This window comes from Coregonus lavaretus, assembly GCF_964263955.1.
Source record: "Coregonus lavaretus genome assembly, chromosome: 16".
In the NCBI taxonomy this organism is placed as follows: domain Eukaryota; kingdom Metazoa; phylum Chordata; class Actinopteri; order Salmoniformes; family Salmonidae; genus Coregonus; species Coregonus lavaretus.
Genome location: NC_140003.1, coordinates 49,741,293 through 49,762,601, shown reverse-complemented (window position 1 = coordinate 49,762,601; position 21,309 = coordinate 49,741,293). Strand labels below are relative to the sequence as shown.

Genomic DNA, 21,309 nt, shown 5'->3' with positions numbered 1-21,309 from the left:
TCCCCTCACCTGGTTGTCTAGGTCTTAGTAAGGAACTCCCCTCACCTGGTTTTCTAGGTCTTAGCAAGGAACTCCCCTCACCTGGTTGTCTAGGTCTTAGTAAGGAACTCCCCTCACCTGGTTGTCTAGGTCTTAGTAAGGAACTCCCCTCACCTGGTTGTCTAGGTCTTAGTAAGGAACTCCCCTCACCTGGTTGTCTAGGTCTTAGTAAGGAACTCCCCTCACCTGGTTGTCTAGGTCTTAGTAAGGAACTCCCCTCACCTGGTTGTCTAGGTCTTAGCAAGGAACTCCCCTCACCTGGTTGTTGTTGTTGTTGTTGTTGTGTCATTTAGCAGACGCTCTTATCCAGAGCGACTTACAGGAGCAATTAGGGTTAAGTGCCTTGCTCAAGGGCACTTGTCTATGTCTTAGCAAGGAACTCCCCTCACCTGGTTGTCTAGGTCTTAGTGAGGAACTCCCCTCACCTGGTTGTCTAGGTCTTAGTGAGGAACTCCCCTCACCTGGTTGTCTAGGTCTTAGTAAGGAACTCCCCTCACCTGGTTTTCTAGGTCTTAGCAAGGAACTCCCCTCACCTGGTTGTCTAGGTCTTAGTAAGGAACTCCCCTCACCTGGTTGTCTAGGTCTTAGTAAGGAACTCCCCTCACCTGGTTGTCTAGGTCTTAGTAAGGAACTCCCCTCACCTGGTTGTCTAGGTCTTAGTAAGGAACTCCCCTCACCTGGTTGTCTAGGTCTTAGTGAGGAACTCCCCTCACCTGGTTGTCTAGGTCTTAGTAAGGAACTCCCCTCACCTGGTTGTCTAGGTCTTAGCAAGGAACTCCCCTCACCTGGTTGTCTAGGTCTTAGTAAGGAACTCCCCTCACCTGGTTGTCTAGGTCTTAGTAAGGAACTCCCCTCACCTGGTTGTCTAGGTCTTAGTAAGGAACTCCCCTCACCTGGTTGTCTAGGTCTTAGTAAGGAACTCCCTTCACCTGGTTGTCTAGGTCTTAGTAAGGAACTCCCCTCACCTGGTTGTCTAGGTCTTAGTAAGGAACTCCCCTCACCTGGTTGTCTAGGTCTTAGTAAGGAACTCCCCTCACCTGGTTGTCTAGGTCTTAGTGAGGAACTCCCCTCACCTGGTTGTCTAGGTCTTAGTAAGGAACTCCCCTCACCTGGTTGTCTAGGTCTTAGCAAGGAACTCCCCTCACCTGGTTGTCTAGGTCTTAGTGAGGAACTCCCCTCACCTGGTTGTCTAGGTCTTAGTGAGGAACTCCCCTCACCTGGTTGTCTAGGTCTTAGCAAGGAACTCCCCTCACCTGGTTGTCTAGGTCTTAGTAAGGAACTCCCCTCACCTGGTTGTCTAGGTCTTAGTAAGGAACTCCCATCACCTGGTTGTCTAGGTCTTAGTAAGGAACTCCCCTCACCTGGTTGTCTAGGTCTTAGCAAGGAACTCCCCTCACCTGGTTGTCTAGGTCTTAGCAAGGAACTCCCCTCACCTGGTTGTCTAGGTCTTAGCGAGGAACTCCCCTCACCTGGTTGTCTAGGTCTTAGTGAGGAACTCCCCTCAACTGGTTGTCTAGGTCTTAGTAAGGAACTCCCCTCACCTGGTTGTCTAGGTCTTAGTGAGGAACTCCCCTCACCTGGTTGTCTAGGTCTTAGTGAGGAACTCCCCTCACCTGGTTGTCTAGGTCTTAGTAAGGAACTCCCCTCACCTGGTTGTCTAGGTCTTAGCAAGGAACTCCCCTCACCTGGTTGTCTAGGTCTTAGTAAGGAACTCCAGTCTCACCTGGTTGTCTAGGTCTTAGTAAGGAACTCCCCTCACCTGGTTGTCTAGGTCTTAATAAGGAACTCCCCTCACCTGGTTGTCTAGGTCTTAGTAAGGAACTCCCCTCACCTGGTTGTCTAGGTCTTAGTGAGGAACTCCCCTTACCTGGTTGTCTAGGTCTTAGTAAGGAACTCCCCTCACCTGGTTGTCTAGGTCTTAGTGAGGAACTCCCCTCACCTGGTTGTCTAGGTCTTAGTGAGGAACTCCCCTCACCTGGTTGTCTAGGTCTTAGTGAGGAACTCCCCTCACCTGGTTGTCTAGGTCTTAGTAAGGAACTCCCCTCACCTGGTTGTCTAGGTCTTAGTGAGGAACTCCCCTCACCTGGTTGTCTAGGTCTTAGTAAGGAACTCCCCTCACCTGGTTGTCTAGGTCTTTGTAAGGAACTCCGCTCACCTGGTTGTCTTAGTAAGGAACTCCCCTCACCTGGTTGTCTAGGTCTTAGTGAGGAACTCCCCTCACCTGGTTGTCTAGGTCTTAGTAAGGAACTCCCCTCACCTGGTTGTCTAGGTCTTAGTAAGGAACTCGCCTCACCTGGTTGTCTAGGTCTTAGTAAGGAACTCCCCTCACCTGGTTGTCTAGGTCTTAGTGAGGAACTCCCCTCACCTGGTTGTCTAGGTCTTAGTAAGGAACTCCCCTCACCTGGTTGTCTAGGTCTTAGTAAGGAACTCCCCTCACCTGGTTGTCTAGGTCTTAGTAAGGAACTCCCCTCACCTGGTTGTCTAGGTCTTAGTAAGGAACTAACAGTAGTATCATAGTGGTATTAGCATTGTAGTGGTAGTAGTATCGTAGTGGTATTAGCATTGTAGTGGTGGTAGTATCGTAGTGGTATTAGCGTTGTAGTGGTAGTAGTATCATAGTGGTATTAGCGTTGTAGTGGTGATAGTATCGTAATGGTATTAGCATTATAGTGGTGGTATTAGCGTTGTAGTGGTAGTAGTATCGTAGTGGTATTAGCATTGTAGTGGTAGTAGTATCATAGTGGTATTAGCGTTGTAGTGGTAGTAGTATCATAGTGGTATTAGCGTTGTAGTGGTAGTAGTATCGTAGTGGTATTAGCGTTGTAGTGGTAGTAGTATCGTAGTGGTATTAGCGTTGTAGTGGTGGTAGTATCGTAGTGGTATTAGCGTTGTAGTGGTGGTAGTATCGTAGTGGTATTAGCGTTGTAGTGGTAGTAGTATCGTAGTGGTATTAGCATTGTAGTGGTGGTATTAGCGTTGTAGTGGTAGTAGTATCGTAGTGGTATTAGCGTTGTAGTGGTGGTAGTATCGTAGTGGGATTAGCGTTGTAGTGGTGGTATTAGCGTTGTAGTGCTAGTAGTATCGTAGTGGTATTAGCATTGTAGTGGTAGTAGTATCGTAGTGGTATTAGCATTGTAGTGGTAGTAGTATCGTAGTGGTATTAGCATTGTAGTGGTGGTAGTATCGTAGTGGTATTAGCGTTGTAGTGGTAGTAGTATCGTAGTGGTATTAGCGTTGTAGTGGTAGTAGTATCGTAGTGGTAGTAGTATCGTAGTGGTATTAGCGTTGTAGTGGTAGTAGTATCGTAGTGGTATTAGCGTTGTAGTGGTAGTAGTATCGTAGTGGTATTAGCGTTGTAGTGGTAGTAGTATCGTAGTGGTATTAGCGTTGTAGTGGTAGTAGTATCGTAGTGGTATTAGCGTTGTAGTGGTAGTAGTATCGTAGTGGTATTAGCGTTGTAGTTGTAGTGGTATTAGCGTTGTAGTGGTGGTATTAGCGTTGTAGTGGTAGTAGTATCGTAGTGGTATTAGCGTTGTAGTGGTGGTATTAGCGTTGTAGTGGTGGTATTAGCGTTGTAGTGGTAGTAGTATTGTAGTGGTATTAGCGTTGTAGTGGTAGTAGTATCATAGTGGTATTAGCGTTGTAGTGGTAGTAGTATCGTAGTGGTATTAGCATTGTAGTAGTATCGTAGTGGTATTAGCGTTGTAGTGGTAGTAGTATCGTAGTGGTATTAGCGTTGTAGTGGTGGTAGTATCGTAGTGGTATTAGCGTTGTAGTGGTGGTAGTATCGTAGTGGTATTAGCGTTGTAGTGGTAGTAGTATCATAGTGGTATTAGCGTTGTAGTGGTAGTAGTATCGTAGTGGTATTAGCGTTGTAGTGGTAGTAGTATCGTAGTGGTATTAGCGTTGTAGTGGTGGTAGTATCGTAGTGGTATTAGTGTTGTAGTGGTGGTAGTATCGTAGTGGTATTAGCGTTGTAGTGGTAGTAGTATCGTAGTGGTATTAGCATTGTAGTGGTGGTATTAGCGTTGTAGTGGTAGTAGTATCGTAGTGGTATTAGCGTTGTAGTGGTGGTAGTATCGTAGTGGGATTAGCGTTGTAGTGGTGGTATTAGCGTTGTAGTGCTAGTAGTATCGTAGTGGTATTAGCGTTGTAGTGGTAGTAGTATCGTAGTGGTATTAGCATTGTAGTGGTAGTAGTATCGTAGTGGTATTAGCATTGTAGTGGTGGTAGTATCGTAGTGGTATTAGCGTTGTAGTGGTAGTAGTATCGTAGTGGTATTAGCGTTGTAGTGGTAGTAGTATCGTAGTGGTAGTAGTATCGTAGTGGTATTAGCGTTGTAGTGGTAGTAGTATCGTAGTGGTATTAGCGTTGTAGTGGTAGTAGTATCGTAGTGGTATTAGCGTTGTAGTGGTAGTAGTATCGTAGTGGTATTAGCGTTGTAGTGGTAGTAGTATCGTAGTGGTATTAGCGTTGTAGTGGTAGTAGTATCGTAGTGGTATTAGCGTTGTAGTTGTAGTAGTATCGTAGTGGTATTAGCGTTGTAGTGGTGGTATTAGCGTTGTAGTGGTAGTAGTATCGTAGTGGTATTAGCGTTGTAGTGGTGGTATTAGCGTTGTAGTGGTGGTATTAGCGTTGTAGTGGTAGTAGTATCGTAGTGGTATTAGCGTTGTAGTGGTAGTAGTATCATAGTTGTATTAGCGTTGTAGTGGTAGTAGTATCGTAGTGGTATTAGCATTGTAGTGGTGGTATTAGCGTTGTAGTGGTAGTAGTATCGTAGTGGTATTAGCGTTGTAGTGGTAGTAGTATCATAGTGGTATTAGCGTTGTAGTGGTAGTAGTATCGTAGTGGTATTAGCATTGTAGTGGTGGTATTAGCGTTGTAGTGGTAGTAGTATCGTAGTGGTATTAGCGTTGTAGTGGTAGTAGTATCATACTGGTATTAGCGTTGTAGTGGTAGTAGGATCATAGTGGTATTAGCGTTGTAGTGGTAGTAGTATCATAGTGGTATTAGCGTTGTAGTGGTGGTATTAGCATTGTAGTGGTAGTAGGATCATAGTGGTATTAGCGTTGTAGTGGTAGTAGTATCATAGTGGTATTAGCGTTGTAGTGGTGGTATTAGCGTTGTAGTGGTAGTAGGATCATAGTGGTATTAGCGTTGTAGTGGTGGTATTAGCATTGTAGTGGTAGTAGTATCATAGTGGTATTAGCGTTGTAGTGGTAGTAGTATCATAGTGGTATTAGCATTGTAGTGGTAGTAGTATCATAGTGGTATTAGCGTTGTAGTGGTGGTATTAGCGTTGTAGTGGTAGTAGGATCATAGTGGTATTAGCGTTGTAGTGGTGATAGTATTGTAGTGGTAGTAGTATCGTAGTGGTCTCTCCCTGTATGTATGAGTTGTATTTGTCTCTCCAGGATCCTGACGGTGTCCCAGCAACACCAGTTAACCCAGGCCCAACAGCAGGTCTCAGGGCTGGAGGTAGAGCGGAGCCAGCTACAGGTCCAGGTCACCACTCTGCTCCAGACCAAGGACGTGCTGCAGGGTGAGCAGTGACACCTGTTGCCTTAAAGATGAATCCCAATTTCCATTTGGCAGGAGTCAGAAAGTCTAGGAGCCTACTTCCAGAATCCAAGCCTACTGTAACCTACAATGGAAATATGACAAAAGTCCTAGATTTACCTCTCTGTGAGTTGGGGTCTCCAGACCCCATCAAATTACACAGAACCAGCCCATGTATCCACATTCTGTATGTGTTCATTTTCAAAGTTATTGAACTCATCATGGCTGTGTTGTATTGGTCCCCGATATCTCTGTCCTTTGTCCTCCAGGGGAGGTCCAGTTTCTGAGGGGAGAGATGGAGAGAGGGATGAGCCAGACGGAGAAGGAGAAACAGGAGGAGCGAGAGGAGAGGGAGAGGAGCCAGAGAGAGAGGGAGGTCTGGCAGGCTGACCTGGAGAGGCTGCAGTTACAGGTGGATCAGACGACAGAGAAGAGGACAAGAGAAGAGAGGGAACGGAGAGAAGAGAGGGAAGAATGGCAGAGAGAGAGGTTGGCGTTGAGCTCGGAGCTGGGGCACGGTGATGGAGAGGTGGTGGCGATGAAGAACAGGATGGAGGGATTGGAGAAGGAGAAGGAAGAGATGTCATGTATGTTGGAGGAGAGAGATGCAGAGCTGGAGAGACTAACCTCAGAACACAAAAGCCACCAACACAGAGAGAGAGAACTGAAGGAGGAGGGGGAGAGATGGAGGGAGAGAGCAGAGGAGGGGGAGAGATGGAGGGAGAGAGCAGAGGAGGGAGAGAGATGGAGGGAGAGAGCAGAGGAGGGAGAGAGAGAAAATGAGAGACTGAGTCAGAGGCTCACTGAAAAAGAGAAGAATGCCAGTGAACAACTAAAGGCTGTTAAAAGAGAGGGTGAGAATGTAGCGGAACAACTGAAAAAGAAGGAGGTCGAGGGAAGGAAGAGATTAGAGGAGATAGAGGAGCTGAAAACTAGAATGATCTCACTGGAGGAAGACAGAGGCTATCTGGAGAGGGACAGGGATGAAATGAGTCAGAGGTTTAAAGAAAGACAGAAGAAAGAGAGTGAACAACTGAAAGCCACAAGAAGAGAGATGGAGAAGGTGGCAGAACTTCTGAGAAAGAGTGAGGAGGAGAGTACAGAGCTGAAAGCCATGGTCATCTCTCTGGAGGAAGAGTTAAAGGACATTGAGATATTAAAGGGAAACCTTCTGGCTTTAGAAGAGGCCAACACAAAACTCAGGGACAGGGAGATGGAGGAAGAGGAGAAGAGAGAAAAGAGAGAGGCAGAAGAGAGGGAGAGAGTGGAGAGACTGAAAGGAGAGCTGGCACAGAAAGACGTCGAGGTACAGGATCTCCGGAGCAGGATGGAGGGATTAGAGAAGGAGAAGGAGGAGAGAGATGCAGAGCTGGAGAGACTAACCTCAGAACACAAGAGCCACCAACACAGAGAGAGAGAACTGAAGGAGGAGGGGGAGAGATGGAGGGAGAGAGCAGAGGGAGAGAGATGGCGGGAGAGAGCAGAGGAGGGAGAGAGATGGAGGGAGAGAGCAGAGGAGGGAGAGAGATGGAGGGAGAAAGCAGAGGAGGGAGAGAGATGGAGGCAGAAAGCAGAGGAGGGAGAGAGATGGAGGGAGAGAGCAGAGGAAGAGAGATGGCGGGAGAGAGCAGAGGAGGGAGAGAGATGGAGGGAGAGAGCAGAGGAGGGAGAGAGATGGAGGGAGAAAGCAGAGGAGGGAGAGAGATGGAGGGAGAGAGCAGAGGAGGGAGAGAGAGAAAATGAGAGACTGAGTCAGAGGCTCACTGAAAAAGAGAAGAATGCCAGTGAACAACTAAAGGCTGTTAAAAGAGAGGGTGAGAATGTAGCGGAACAACTGAAAAAGAAGGAGGTCGAGGGAAGGAAGAGATTAGAGGAGATAGAGGAGCTGAAAACTAGAATGATCTCACTGGAGGAAGACAGAGGCTATCTGGAGAGGGACAGGGATGAAATGAGTCAGAGGTTTAAAGAAAGACAGAAGAAAGAGAGTGAACAACTGAAAGCCACAAGAAGAGAGATGGAGAAGGTGGCAGAACTTCTGAGAAAGAGTGAGGAGGAGAGTACAGAGCTGAAAGCCATGGTCATCTCTCTGGAGGAAGAGTTAAAGGACATTGAGATATTAAAGGGAAACCTTCTGGCTTTAGAAGAGGCCAACACCAAACTCAGGGACAGGGAGATGGAGGAAGAGGAGAAGAGAGGAAAGAGAGAGGCAGAAGAGAGGGAGAGAGTGGAGAGACTGAAAGGAGAGCTGGCACAGAAAGACGTCGAGGTACAGGATCTCCGGAGCAGGATGGAGGGATTAGAGAAGGAGAAGGAGGAGAGAGATGCAGAGCTGGAGAGACTAACCTTAGAACACAAGAGCCACCAACACAGAGAGAGAGAACTGAAGGAGGAGGGGGAGAGATGGAGGGAGAGAGCAGAGGAGGGGGAGAGATGGAGGGAGAGAGCAGAGGGAGAGAGATGGAGGGAGAGAGCAGAGGAGGGGGAGAGATGGAGGGAGAGAGCAGAGGAGGGAGAGAGTTGGAGGGAGAGAGCAGAGGAGGGAGAGAGATGGAGGGAGAGAGCAGAGGAGGGAGAGAGATGGAGGGAGAGAGCAGAGGAGGGAGAGAGATGGAGGGAGAGAGCAGAGGAGGGAGAGAGATGGAGGGAGAGAGCAGAGGAAGAGAGATGGCGGGAGAGAGCAGAGGAGGGAGAGAGATGGAGGGAGAGAGCAGAGGAGGGAGAGAGATGGCGGGAGAAAGCAGAGGAGGGAGAGAGATGGAGGGAGAGAGCAGAGGAAGAGAGATGGCGGGAGAGAGCAGAGGAGGGAGAGAGATGGAGGGAGAGAGCAGAGGAGGGGGAGAGATGGAGGGAGAGAGCAGAGGAGGGAGAGAGATGGAGGGAGAGAGCAGAGGAGGGAGAGAGAGAAAATGAGAGACTGAGTCAGAGGCTCACTGAAAAAGAGAAGAATGCCAGTGAACAACTAAAGGCTGTTAAAAGAGAGGGTGAGAATGTAGCGGAACAACTGAAAAAGAAGGAGGTCGAGGGAAGGAAGAGATTAGAGGAGATAGAGGAGCTGAAAACTAGAATGATCTCACTGGAGGAAGACAGAGACTATCTGGAGGCAGAACTGAAGAAAACGGAACTATTGGAGAAAAAAATGGTTGGCGTGGAGAGAGAGAACTCACAGCTGAGAGAGAGGGAGAGAGTGAAATACCAGGAGGAGAGTCTGAGAAAGAGGTGGAGGGAGTCTGAGGGAAGGGAGAGAGAGGAGAGAATGAGAGAAAAGCTGGAGCAAAGCGAAGGGGAGGTTGAGGTCCTGAGAGTGAAGTTGATTGTCTTAGAAGAAGACAGGGATTGGGGGAAGAGAGAGCAACAGAAACTAGAGGGGAAGATGAGGGAAAGAGAAGTGGAGCTAGAGAAACTGTGGGGGACACTGAGAGAAAAGGAGGAGGAGAGACTGAGGGAGGAGGAAGAGGCAGGGGCTAGGTTACAGCAGAGAGAGGAAGAGTTGAGGAATCTGAAAGACAGAATGCACCAGTCAGAGCTCTCAGAGAAACATATCTCAGACCTACTGACAGAGACTGAGTCTTTACTAGAGACAGAGAGGAGTCAGGGCAGAGAGAGGGCCAAGGAGGAGAGGGAGAGAGAGCGAGAACGGGCACAGGAAACAGAGGAGAACAATGAAAGACTGGAAGATGAGGTGAAGAAATGGAAAGAAAGAGTGGAGGAACGGATAAGAGAAGTAGGAAGGCTCTCACAGCTCCTGGAGGAGAGAGAGGAGGAGGTGGAGGACTTTAGGGTGAGAGCGGTAGAGAGAGAGAGACAGAAGGAGGAGCTGAAAAGGAGTGAGGAGGAGAGGGAGAGACAGGAGGTCGTGTTGAGGAGGAACCAGGAGGAAAGGGAATGGTTGGGTGCCCAGCTGAGAGAGGAGCAGGCGGAGAGAGAGAGACTGAGGTCCAGACTAGAGGAGGTGCAGAGACAACGCCTCCTGCAGGAGGAGAGAGGAGGTCGCGTGGAGAGGCTGGGGGCTCAGGTTAATGCCCTGGAGGAGGAGAGAGACCGCCTCCTAGCTGAGATCAGGAAGAAGGAGAGAGAAGCTGGGAGCCTGAAGGACGAGACTCACAGAGAGAGGAGAGAGAAGGAGAGGAATGGTGCCTCACTGAGGAGGATGGAGGAGGAGTTGAAGGAGAGCAGGGAGGCGCTGGCCCTCAGTCTGGCCACCCTGAAGGAGCAGGAGAGAAGCAGGAAGGAGGTGCAGGAGAAGGAGGAGGACAACCAGAAGATGAGAGAGGGGCTGAAGACAGCCATGCAGGAGATGGCTACCCTGAACCAGCTGCTGGAGGAGAGCCACATCGAGGGGGAGAGGCTAAGGAGCCTCCTGCAGGAGAGGAAAGAGGAGGTGGTGAGGAGCAGGGAGGAGAGCCTGCGTGCCGCCCGGGGAGAGGTGGAGGAGCTGCGAGGGAGGACCAGGGCTGTGGAGCAGGAGAAGAGGGAGGTGGAGAGGAAGCTCAGAGCCAGAGAGGAGGAGCTGGAGGAGGCAGTGAGAGAGAAGGAGAGGAGACAGAAGGAGGTGGAAGAGGTGTTGGGAGAGAAGGAGGCTGAGCTGACCACCGCAAGGGCCAGACTGGATGTCTTGGAGGAACAGAGGACAGAGCTCAGCTGTCTGGCTGCCGAGAAAAGTCAGGAAGTTACACAGCTGAGAGAGAGGATCAGAGAGGTGGAGGGAGAGAGAGAAGAGAAGAAGAGAGAGATTGAGAGGCTTCAGCGGAAGATCGAGACGTTGAGACAGGAAGTGGAGGATAGGAGGGAGAGCCTGAGGCGTGTAGAGTTAGTCACAGACATGCTGAGAGAGAAGGAGACAGAGCTGGAGAGGCTGAGAGAGAAGGAGACTGAGCTGGAGAGGCTGAGAGAGAAAGAGAAACTGGAGGAGAGGAAGAGCGACTCAGAGGACGTGAAACTACAGATAAAGAGTATGGAGAAAGAAGAGACAGATGGACAGAGGCGACTGAGAGAGCCTGGGGAACAAAGGGAGACGACAGACCAGAAGAGAGGAGAAGGAAGTCAGGAGGGTCCAGGAAAAGAGGTCTGGCTTCAGGAGGAGGTAGTTACTCTGAGGAAGAGATTGTCATCCCTGCTCCTGGAGAGAGAGGAGAGCCAGGAGAGCCTTAGACTGTTGAGACAGAGAGAAGAGGAGAGCCAGGAGAGCCTTAGACTGTTGAGACAGAGAGAAGAGGAGAGCCAGGATAGCCTTAGACTGTTGAGACAGAGAGAAGAGGAGAGTCTTAGACTGTTGAGACAGAGAGAGACGGAGCTTTACACCCTGAGAGAGAGAGTAGAGGAACTAGGTAAGGACAGAGACCGTGTCACAGCTGCCCTGGAGAAGACTGAGGCTGCCATGATTGGCTACCGGGACAGAGCCCACCAACAGGAGCAGAGCAGGGGGGCGGGCTCTGAGGTTAGTACACCTCCTCTCTATGGCTGCGCCCCAATTGGTCCCTATGGGCTCTGGTCAGAAGTAGTGCACTACATAGAGAATAGGGTGCCTGATCCCCTATATAGGGCACTACCTGACACCTGATCCCCTATATAGTGCACTACTTTTGACCGGGGCCCATGTCTTGTATTAACATGTCAGCTGTAATAACTCCCCAAGAGACATTATAACTCCCCAAGAGACATTATAACTCCCCAAGAGACCTTATAACTCCCCAAGAGACATTATAACTCCCCAAGAGACCTTATAACTCCCCAAGAGACATTATAACTCCCCAAGAGACCTTATAACTCCCCAAGAGACCTTATAACTCCCCAAGAGACCTTATAACTCCCCAAGAGACCTTATAACTCCCCAAGAGACCCTATAACTCCCCAAGAGACCTTATAACTCCCCAAGAGACATTATAACTCCCCAAGAGACCTTATAACTCCCCAAGAGACATTATAACTCCCCAAGAGACATTATAACTCCCCAAGAGACCTTATAACTCCCCAAGAGACATTATAACTCCCCAAGAGACCTTATAACTCCCCAAGAGACCTTATAACTCCCCAAGAGACCTTATAACTCCCCAAGAGACATTATAACTCCCCAAGAGACATTATAACTCCCCAAGAGACCTTATAACTCCCCAAGAGACCTTATAACTCCCCAAGAGACATTATAACTCCCCAAGAGACCTTATAACTCCCCAAGAGACATTATAACTCCCCAAGAGACCTTATAACTCCCCAAGAGACATTATAACTCCCCAAGAGACCTTATAACTCCCCAAGAGACATTATAACTCCCCAAGAGACCTTATAACTCCCCAAGAGACATTATAACATTATTATCCTGACTAACTTACCCTCTAAATACACCTCCGCTGTCTTCAACCAGGATCTCAGCGATCACTGCCTTACTGCCTGCGTCCGTAACGGGTCCACGGTCAAACGACCGCCCCCCCACCCCGCTTCTCCTTCATACAAATTCAGACAGCTGATGTTCTGAAAGAGCTGCAAAATCTGGACCCCTACAAATCAGCTGGGCTAGACAATCTGGACCCTTTCTTTCTAAAACTAGCCGCCGAACTTGTTGCAACCCCTATTACTAGCCTGTTCAACCTCTCTTTCGTATCATCGGAGATCACCAGAGATTGGAAAGCTGCCGCGGTCATCCCCCTCTTCAAAGGGGGTGACACTCTAGATCCAAACTGTTACAGACCTATATCCATCCTGCCCTGCCTTTCAAAAGTTTTTGAAAGCCAAGTTAACAAACAGATCACCAACCATTTCGAATCCCACCGTACCTTCTCCGCTATGCAATCCGGTTTCCGAGCTGGTCATGGGTGCACCTCAGCCACGCTCAAGATCCTAAACGATATTATAACCGCGATCGATAATAGACAGTACTGTGCAGCCGTCTTCATCTACCAGGCCAAGGCTTTCGACTCTGTCAACCACCGCATTCTTATTGGCAGACTAAATAGCCTTGGTTTCTCAAATGACTGCCTCGCCTGGTTCACCAACTACTTCTCAGATAGAGTTCAGTGTGTCAAATCGGAGGGCCTGTTGTCTGGACCTCTGGCCGTCTCGGCTTCCTATTTCGCAACGAAGCCTCCTTCACTCATGCTGCCAAACAATGCCCTCGTAAAACTGACTATCCTACCGATCCTTGACTTCGGCGATGTCATTTACAAAATAGCCTCCAACACTCTACTCAGCAGATTGGATGTAGTCTATCACAGTGCCATCCGTTTTTGTCACCAAAGCCCCATATACTACCCACCACTGTGACCTGTACGCTCTCGTTGGCTGGCCCTCACTACATATTCGTCGCCAAACCCACTGGCTCCAGGTCATCTATAAATCACTGCTAGGCAAATCCCCGTCTTATCTTAGCTCATTAGTCACCATAGCAGCACCCACCCATAGTATGCGCTCCAGCAGGTACAGTGGGGAGAACAAGTATTTGATCCACTGCCGATTTTGCAGGTTTTCCTACTTACAAAGCATGTAGAGGTCTGTCATTTTTATCATAGGTACACTTCAACTGTGAGAGACGGAATCTAAAACAAAAATCCAGAAAATCACATTGTCTGATTTTTAAGTAATTAATTTGCATTTTATTGCATGACATAAGTATTTGATCACCTACCAACCTGTAAGAATTCCGGCTCTCACAGACCTGTTAGTTTTTCTTTAAGAAGCCCTCCTGTTCTCCACTCATTACCTGTATTAACTGCACCTGTTTGAACTCGTTACCTGTATAAAAGACACCTGTCCACACACTCAATCAAACAGACTCCAACCTCTCCACAATGGCCAAGACCAGAGAGCTATGTAAGGACATCAGGGATAAAATTGTAGACCTGCACAAGGCTGGGATGGGCTACAGGACAATAGGCAAGCAGCTTGGTGAGAAGGCAACAACTGTTGGCGCAATTATTAGAAAATGGAAGAAGTTCAAGATGACGGTCAATCACCCTCGGTCTGGGGCTCCATGCAAGATCTTGCCTCGTGGGGCATCAATGATCATGAGGAAGGTGAGGGATCAGCCCAGAACTACACGGCAGGACCTGGTCAATGACCTGAAGAGAGCTGGGACCACAGTCTCAAAGAAAACCATTAGTAACACACTACGCCGTCATGGATTAAAATCCTGCAGCGCACGCAAGGTCCCCCTGCTCAAGCCAGCGCATGTCCAGGCCCGTCTGAAGTTTGCCAATGACCATCTGGATGATCCAGAGGAGGAATGGGAGAAGGTCATGTGGTCTGATGAGACAAAAATAGAGCTTTTTGGTCTAAACTCCACTCGCCATGTTTGGAGGAAGAAGAAGGATGAGTACAACCGCAAGAACACCATCCCAACCGTGAATCATGGAGGTGGAAACATCATTCTCTGGGGATGCTTTTCTGCAAAGGGGACAGGATGACTGCACCGGATTGAGGGGAGGATGGATGGGGCCATGTATCGCGAGATCTTGGCCAACAACCTCCTTCCCTCAGTAAGAGCATTGAAGATGGGTCGTGGCTGGGTCTTCCAGCATGACAACGACCCGAAACACACAGCCAGGGCAACTAAGGAGTGGCTCCGTAAGAAGCATCTCAAGGTCCTGGAGTGGCCTAGCCAGTCTCCAGACCTGAACCCAATAGAAAATCTTTGGAGGGAGCTGAAAGTCCGTATTGCCCAGCGACAGCCCCGAAACCTGAAGAATCTGGAGAAGGTCTGTATGGAGGAGTGGGCCAAAATCCCTGCTGCAGTGTGTGCAAACCTGGTCAAGACCTACAGGAAACGTATGATCTCTGTAATTGCAAACAAAGGTTTCTGTACCAAATATTAAGTTCTGCTTTTCTGATGTATCAAATACTTATGTCATGCAATAAAATGCAAATTAATTACTTAAAAATCATACGATGTGATTTTCTGGATTTTTGTCTTAGATTCCGTCTCTCACAGTTGAAGTGTACCTATGATAAAAATTACAGACCTCTACATGCTTTGTAAGTAGGAAAACGGCAGTGTATCAAATACTTCTTCTCCCCACTGTATATCTCACTGGTCATCCCCAAAGCCAACACCTCCTTTGGCCGCCATTCCTTCCAGTTCTCTGCTGCCAATGACTGGAACGAACTGCAAAAATCTCTGAAGCTGGAGACTCTTATCTCCCTTAATAACTTTAAGCATCAGTTGTCAGAGCACCTTACCGATCACTGCACCTGTACACAGCCCATCTGTAATTAGCCCACCCAACTACCTCATCCCCATATTGTTATTTATTTTGCTCATTTGCACCCCAGTATCTCTATTTGCACATCATCTCTTGCACATCTAGCATTTCAGTGTTAATACTAAATTATAATTATTTTGCACTATGGCCTATTTATTGCCTTACCTCCATAACTTGCAACATTTGCACAGACTGTATATATATTTTCTGTTGTATTTTTGACTTTATGTTTTGTTTTACCCCATATGTAACTCTGTGTTGTTTTTATCGCACTGCTTTGCTTTATCTTGGCCAGGTCGCAGTTGTAAATGAGAACTTGTTCTCAACTGGCCTACCTGGTTAAATAAAGGTGAAATAAAAAAATAACTCCCCAAGAGACATTATAACTCCCCAAGAGACATTATAACTCCCCAAGAGACATTTAGCAGTTTTCCAGTTGTGAGCAGCGATTGAGTGTCTGTCTGGTGAGTCTGACCTGTCTGCCCATACTGGAGACAGTAGTGCTGTACAATTCAGTACACGACCCTGGTGTTAAGGAGTGTCTGTCTGTCCTGCAGAGGGCCGTGGCCCAGATAGAGATAGACCCTGTGATCCAGGAACGTCTGTCTGTCCTGCAGAGGGCCGTGGCCCAGCTAGAGATAACCAACAGACGGCTACAGAGGAGGAACACACAACTGGAACAACGCACTGACAGACTAAAGACTGAGAGGAAGCACCTTAGAGAGATGCTAACACAGGTATTGTACTGTACCTCCTCATTTCTACCGTATTTACCTGCAGAACTAAAGGCTAAATCAATCCTCAATTGACCTGATTTCGGATCCCGAATAGAAAGGAGGTGCCCTCACACTTGCCCGTTTTATAGTCCCAGACTTGGAGAATTCAGACCAGTAACCTTACTATATAGAATGATACTTCTGATGTGGTTTGTTTTCAAGGTGGAGAGAGGATCATCACATAATCAGTTGTCCTCCAGCAGCCCCAGAGACAGAGCTCAGGTTGGTCATCAGCCATCAGCCATCAGCCATCTACTAACTGCTCTAGTGATGTCATGTCATTAGCAGTTACAACTCAATGTCCCGCTACAGTGCAGTTGGACTGCACCCAATAACCGATCTACAAATCACTTTGCATCCCAAATAACTTCAGTAATTATGTGATTGGCAAATCTGCACGGAGGCTTACTCAGGATAATCCCCTGTAATGTGCTGAATATAGACAGAGCATTCATTTCCTTTCTCTTCTGCACGGCAGGAGTCCAGGGGCTTGGTTGGTCTTGAAACAGAGGAGTTGGAACACTTAAGGACCAAGGTGAAGGAACTAGAGGATCAGGTAGGTCACCACGGCTGTGTCCCGAATGGTACCCTGTTCCCTTAGGCGCTTAAACACAGCAGTGTTCTAGAGTATTGGACCGTTGCTTTCGTAGTTTTGGAATTCTCAGCGCGCCTCAAGCAATTTCTCCAACCGTCTCCACATTCAAAAGAATAGAACCCGTGTACACAGAGGTTGTGTATTTTGGGGAGGTGCACGGTCGGTGGTCTCAGAGATACACTACCAGTCAAAAGTATGGACACCTACTCATTCAAGGGTTTTTCTTTATTTTTACTATTTTCTACATTGTAGAATAATAGTGAAGACATCAAAACTATGACATAACACATATGGAATCATGTAGTAACCAAAAAAGTGTTAAACAAATCAAAATATATTTTATATTTGAGATTCTTCAAATAGCCACCCTTTGCCTTGATGACAGCTTTGCACACTCTTGGCATTCTCTCAAACAGCTTCATGAGGTAGTCACCTGGAATGCATTTCAATTAACAGGTGTGCCTTCTTAAAAGTTAATTTGTGGAAGTTCTTTCCTTCTCAATGCGTTTGAGCCAATCAGTTGTGTTGTGACAAGGTAGGGGTGGTATACAGAAGATAGCCCTATTTGGTAAAAGACCAAGTCCATATTATGGCAAGAACAGCTCAAATAAGCAAAGAGAAACAACAGTACATCATTACTTTAAGACATGAAGGTCAGTCAATTCGGAAAATGTCAAGAACTTTGAAGGTTTCTTCAAGTGCAGTCGCAAAAACCATCAAGCGCTATGATGAAACTGGCTCTCATGAGGACCGCCACAGGAATGGAAGACCCAGAGTTACCTCCGCTACAGAGGATAAGTTCATTAGAGTTACCAGACTCAGAAATTGCAGCCCAAATAAATGCTTCACAGAGTTCAAGTAACAGACACATTTCAACATCAACTGTTCAGAGGAGACTGTGTGAATCAGGCCTTCATGGTCGAATTGCTGCAAAGAAACCACTACTAAAGGACACCAATAAGAAGAAGTGACTTGCTTGGGCCAAGAAACACGAGCAATGGACATTGGACCAGTGGAAATGTGTCCTTTGGTCTGGAGTCCAAATGTGAGATTTTTGGTTCCAGCCGGCGTGTATTTGTGAGATGCGGTGTGGGTGAACGGATGATCTCCGCATGTGTAGCTCCCACCGTAAAGCATGGAGGAGGAGGTGGTATGGTGTGGGGGTGCTTTGCTGGTGACACTGTCTGTGATTTATTTAGAATTCAAGGCACACTTAACCAGCGTGGCTACCACAGCATTCTGCAGCGATACGCCATCCCATCTGGTTTGGGCTTAGTGGGACTATCATTTGTTTTTCAACAGGACAATGACCCAACAAATCAAATCAAATTGTATTTGTCACATACGCGTGTTTAGCAGATGTTATTGTGGGTGTAGCGAAATGCTTGTGCTTCTAGCTCCGACAGTGCAGTAATATCTAACAAGTAATATCTAACAATTTCACAACATATCCCCAATACACACAAATCTAGTAAGGAATGGAATTTAAGAATATATACATATATGGACAAGCAATGACAGAGCGGCATGGACTAAGATACAGTAGAATATTATAGAATAGAATGCAGTATATACATATGAGATGAGTAGTGCAAGATATGTAAACATTATTAAAGTGACTAGTGTTCCATTTCTTAAAGTGGCCAGTGATTGCAATAGGCAGCAGCAGCCTCTAGTGTGCTAGTGATGGCTATTTAACAGTCTGATGGCCTTGAGATAGAAGCTGTTTTTCATTCTCTCGGTCCCAGCTTTGATGTGGTCCTCTGTAGCTCAGCTGGTAGAGCACGGCGCTTGTAACGCTAAGGTAGTGGGTTCGATCCCCGGGACCACCCATACACAAAAAACTAATAATGTATGCACGCATGACTGTAAGTCGCTTTGGATAAAAGCGTCTGCTAAATGGCTTATTATTATATTATTATGCACCTGTACTGACCTCGCCTTCTGGATGATAGCGGGGTGAACAGGCAGTGGCTCGGGTGGTTGATGTCCTTGATGATCTTTTTGGCCTTCCTGTGACATCGGGTGCACTAGGTTTCTTGGAGGGCGGGTAGTTTGCCCCCGGTAATGCGTTCGGCAGACCGCACCACCCTCTGGAGAGCCCTGCGGTTGCGGGTGGTGCAGTTGCCATACCAGGCAGTGATACAGCCCGACAGGATTCTCTCAATTGTGCATCTGTAAAAGTTAGTGAGGGTTTTAGGTGCCAAGACAAATTTCTTCAGCCTCCCGAGGTTGAAGAGGCTCTGTTGTGCCTTCTTCACCACACTGTCTGCGTGGATGGACCATTTCAGTTTGTCAGTGATGTGTACGCCAAGGAACTTGAAGCTTTCCACCTTCTCCACTGCTGTCCCGTCGATGTGGATAGGGGTGTGCACCCTCTGCTGTTTCCTGAAGTCCACGATCATCTCCTTTGTTTTGTTGACGTTGAGTGAAAGGTTATTTTCCTGGCACCACACTCCCAGAGCCCTCACCTCCTCCCTGTAGGCGGTCTCGTCACCTCCAGGCTGTGTAAGGGCTATTTTACCAAGAAGTAGAGTGATGGAGTGCTGCATCAGATGACCTGGCCTCCACAATCCCCTGACCTCAACCCAATTGAGATGGTTTGGGATGAGTCGGACCGCAGTGTGAAGGAAAAGCAGCTAACAAGTGCTCAGCATATGTGGGAACTCCTTCAAGACTGTTGGAAAAGTATTCCAGGTGAAGCTGGTTGAGAGAATGCCAAGAGTGTGCAAAGCTGTCATCAAGGCAAAGGGTGGCTATTTGAAGAATCTCAAATCATGATTCCATATGTGTTATTTCATAGTTGTGATGTCTTCACTATTATTCTCCAATGTAGAAAATAGTAAAAAATATAGAAAAACCCTGGAATGAGTAGGTGTGTCCAAACGTTTGACTGGTACTGTGTGTCCCAATGGACCGCCAGACCATTACAGCTCTGCAGCTTTGGACTCTGAATCTTTATAGATCAGAACTACTGACCTTGATAAATTATGATTAAATAGGCTTGACAAATCAGAGTATCTCTATATATTGTATTTCTATCTATATTTCTCAAGCTTATTTAATCATAATCTATCAAGGTGATTGAACGATATAAAACCTTTATTGTTATATTAATATTGAACCTTCCCTAACCTCGCAGGTACACTACCTACAGCTGACGCTAGTCCTCGACCACCGGGAGAGGATGGAGTTCATCCAACACTCCTCCAGGAACAACCAATGGCTGGTGTCTCTTCGCCAAGACTTGACTGATTCGCTGGTGTTGGTCTCGCAGCAGCCAATCCCCTCTGTGCTGGAGTCTGAGACGCACCGCTTGGATAGGAGTGCCAGAGAGGAGGAGCTGAGATTGTCTCAGAGTTGAAGATGAAGCACAGTATGTTTGCCTCTGAAATGGCATCCTGTTGTCTTCCAGGGCTCTGGTCCAAGGTAGTGCGCTATATATGGAATAGGGTACCATTTGGGACTCACCCTATGTATACTGAACAAAAATATTAACACAACATGCAACAATTTCACTGAGTTACAATTCATATAAGGAAATCAGTCAATTGAAATAAATTCATTAGGCCCTAATCTATGGAGTTCACATGACTGGGCAGGGGTGAAGCCATGGGTGGGCCTGGGAGGGCATAGGGCCCACCCACTGGGGAGCCAGGCCCACCCACTGGGGAGCCAGGCCCAGCCACTCAGAATGAGTTTTCCCCCACAAAAGGGCTTTATTACAGACAGAAATACTCCTCAGTTTCATCAGCTGTCCGGGTGGCTGGTCTCAGATGATCCCGCGGGTGAAGAAGCCGGATGTGGCGGTCCTGGGCTGGCGTGGTTACACGTGGTCTGCGGTTGTGATGCCGGCTGGACGTACTGCCAAAATTCTCTAAAACGACGTTGGAGGCGGCTTATGGTAGAGAAAGGAACATTCAATTCTCTGGCAACAGCTCTGGTGGACATTCCTGTTGTCAGCATTCCAATTGCACGCTCCCTCAACTTGATACAGCTGTGGCATTGTGTTGTGTGACACAACTGCACATTTTAGTGACCTTTTATTGTCCCCAGCACAAGGTGCACCTGTGTAATGATCATGCTGTTTAATCAGCTTCTTGATTTGCCACCCTTTCAGGTGGATGGATTATTTTGGGAAAGAAGAAATGCTCACTAACAGGGATGTAAACCCATTAGTGTCTGTTCAGTGTAGTTATCATATACCTTTTATACATTTGAATCCGAGTTGGGGTCAATTCACTTTTCAATGTAGTCAATTCAGGAAGTGAATTGAAATTGTGCATTTTTCCAATTCATGAAAGCCCGATTCCGACTTAGGATGCCTTCTTAGTAGTTGGTATTCAGACTTACGTAATGAAGGTGCGTAACGGCCTTTGCAGGCGTGGTTCCCTTGCGATCGCTGAATACATTTAATTAAACCGCTGAAAACCCTCCCACTTGCTGGGCAACAGATTTTCTCGTGGAGTTTTCATTCAGGTTTTGAGTACATTTATCTTAAATACAATCCCTTTAAATACCTTTTTAAATAGAATTTTAGAATCCATCTAGAGAACAGGTTCAGAATATAGGGATCATTTAAATACAGTGCCTTGCAATAGTATTCAGATCCCTTGGATTACTTCACATGTTATTGTTACAAAGGATTCAAATGGATTTCATTTAACTTTTTTCTCAACAATGTACACAAACTACTCTGTCAAAGTAAAAACCAAAAATCAATATTTTTTTTACGATTATTCGAAATTAAATAACTAAAATATAGTTGTTGCATGAATATTCAGCTCTTTGAGTCAGTCCAGGTTAGACAGAATCACCTTTGGCAGCGATTACAGCTGTGAGTCTTCTTGGGTAAGTCTCTAAGAGCGTTGCACACTTGGATTGTGCAATATTAGCACATTATTACATCACATTTTATTTTCTAAATTCTTCAAACTCAAGATGTTGGGGATCATGGCTACACTGCCATTTTCAGTTCCAGGGTCAGTAGCTATATACAGTTCCAGGGTCAGTAGCTATATACAGTTCCAGGGTCAGTAGCTATATACAGTTCCAGGGTCAGTAGCTATATACAGTTCCAGGGTCAGTAGCTATATACAGTTCCAGGGTCAGTAGCTATATACAGGGACAGTTCCAGGGTCAGTAGCTATAT

The 21,309-nt window shown here is 47.1% G+C and overlaps 1 protein-coding gene across 1 annotated transcript in view; it reads left to right on the top strand.

The window, feature by feature from the left end:
* Positions 1-21,047, top strand: part of LOC311143886 (uncharacterized protein) — a 63,624-nt gene extending 42,577 nt beyond the window's left edge. The window contains exons 19-25 of the mRNA XM_084179756.1: positions 5,454-5,581; positions 5,868-6,265; positions 8,396-11,032; positions 15,344-15,523; positions 15,725-15,784; positions 16,041-16,118; positions 19,300-21,047. Of these exons, the coding sequence (XP_084035882.1) occupies positions 5,454-5,581; positions 5,868-6,265; positions 8,396-11,032; positions 15,344-15,523; positions 15,725-15,784; positions 16,041-16,118; positions 19,300-19,521 (3,703 nt within the window). The 3' untranslated portion in view covers positions 19,522-21,047. The remainder of the gene's footprint in view (positions 1-5,453; positions 5,582-5,867; positions 6,266-8,395; positions 11,033-15,343; positions 15,524-15,724; positions 15,785-16,040; positions 16,119-19,299) is intronic.
* Positions 21,048-21,309: the final 262 nt, after the last annotated feature.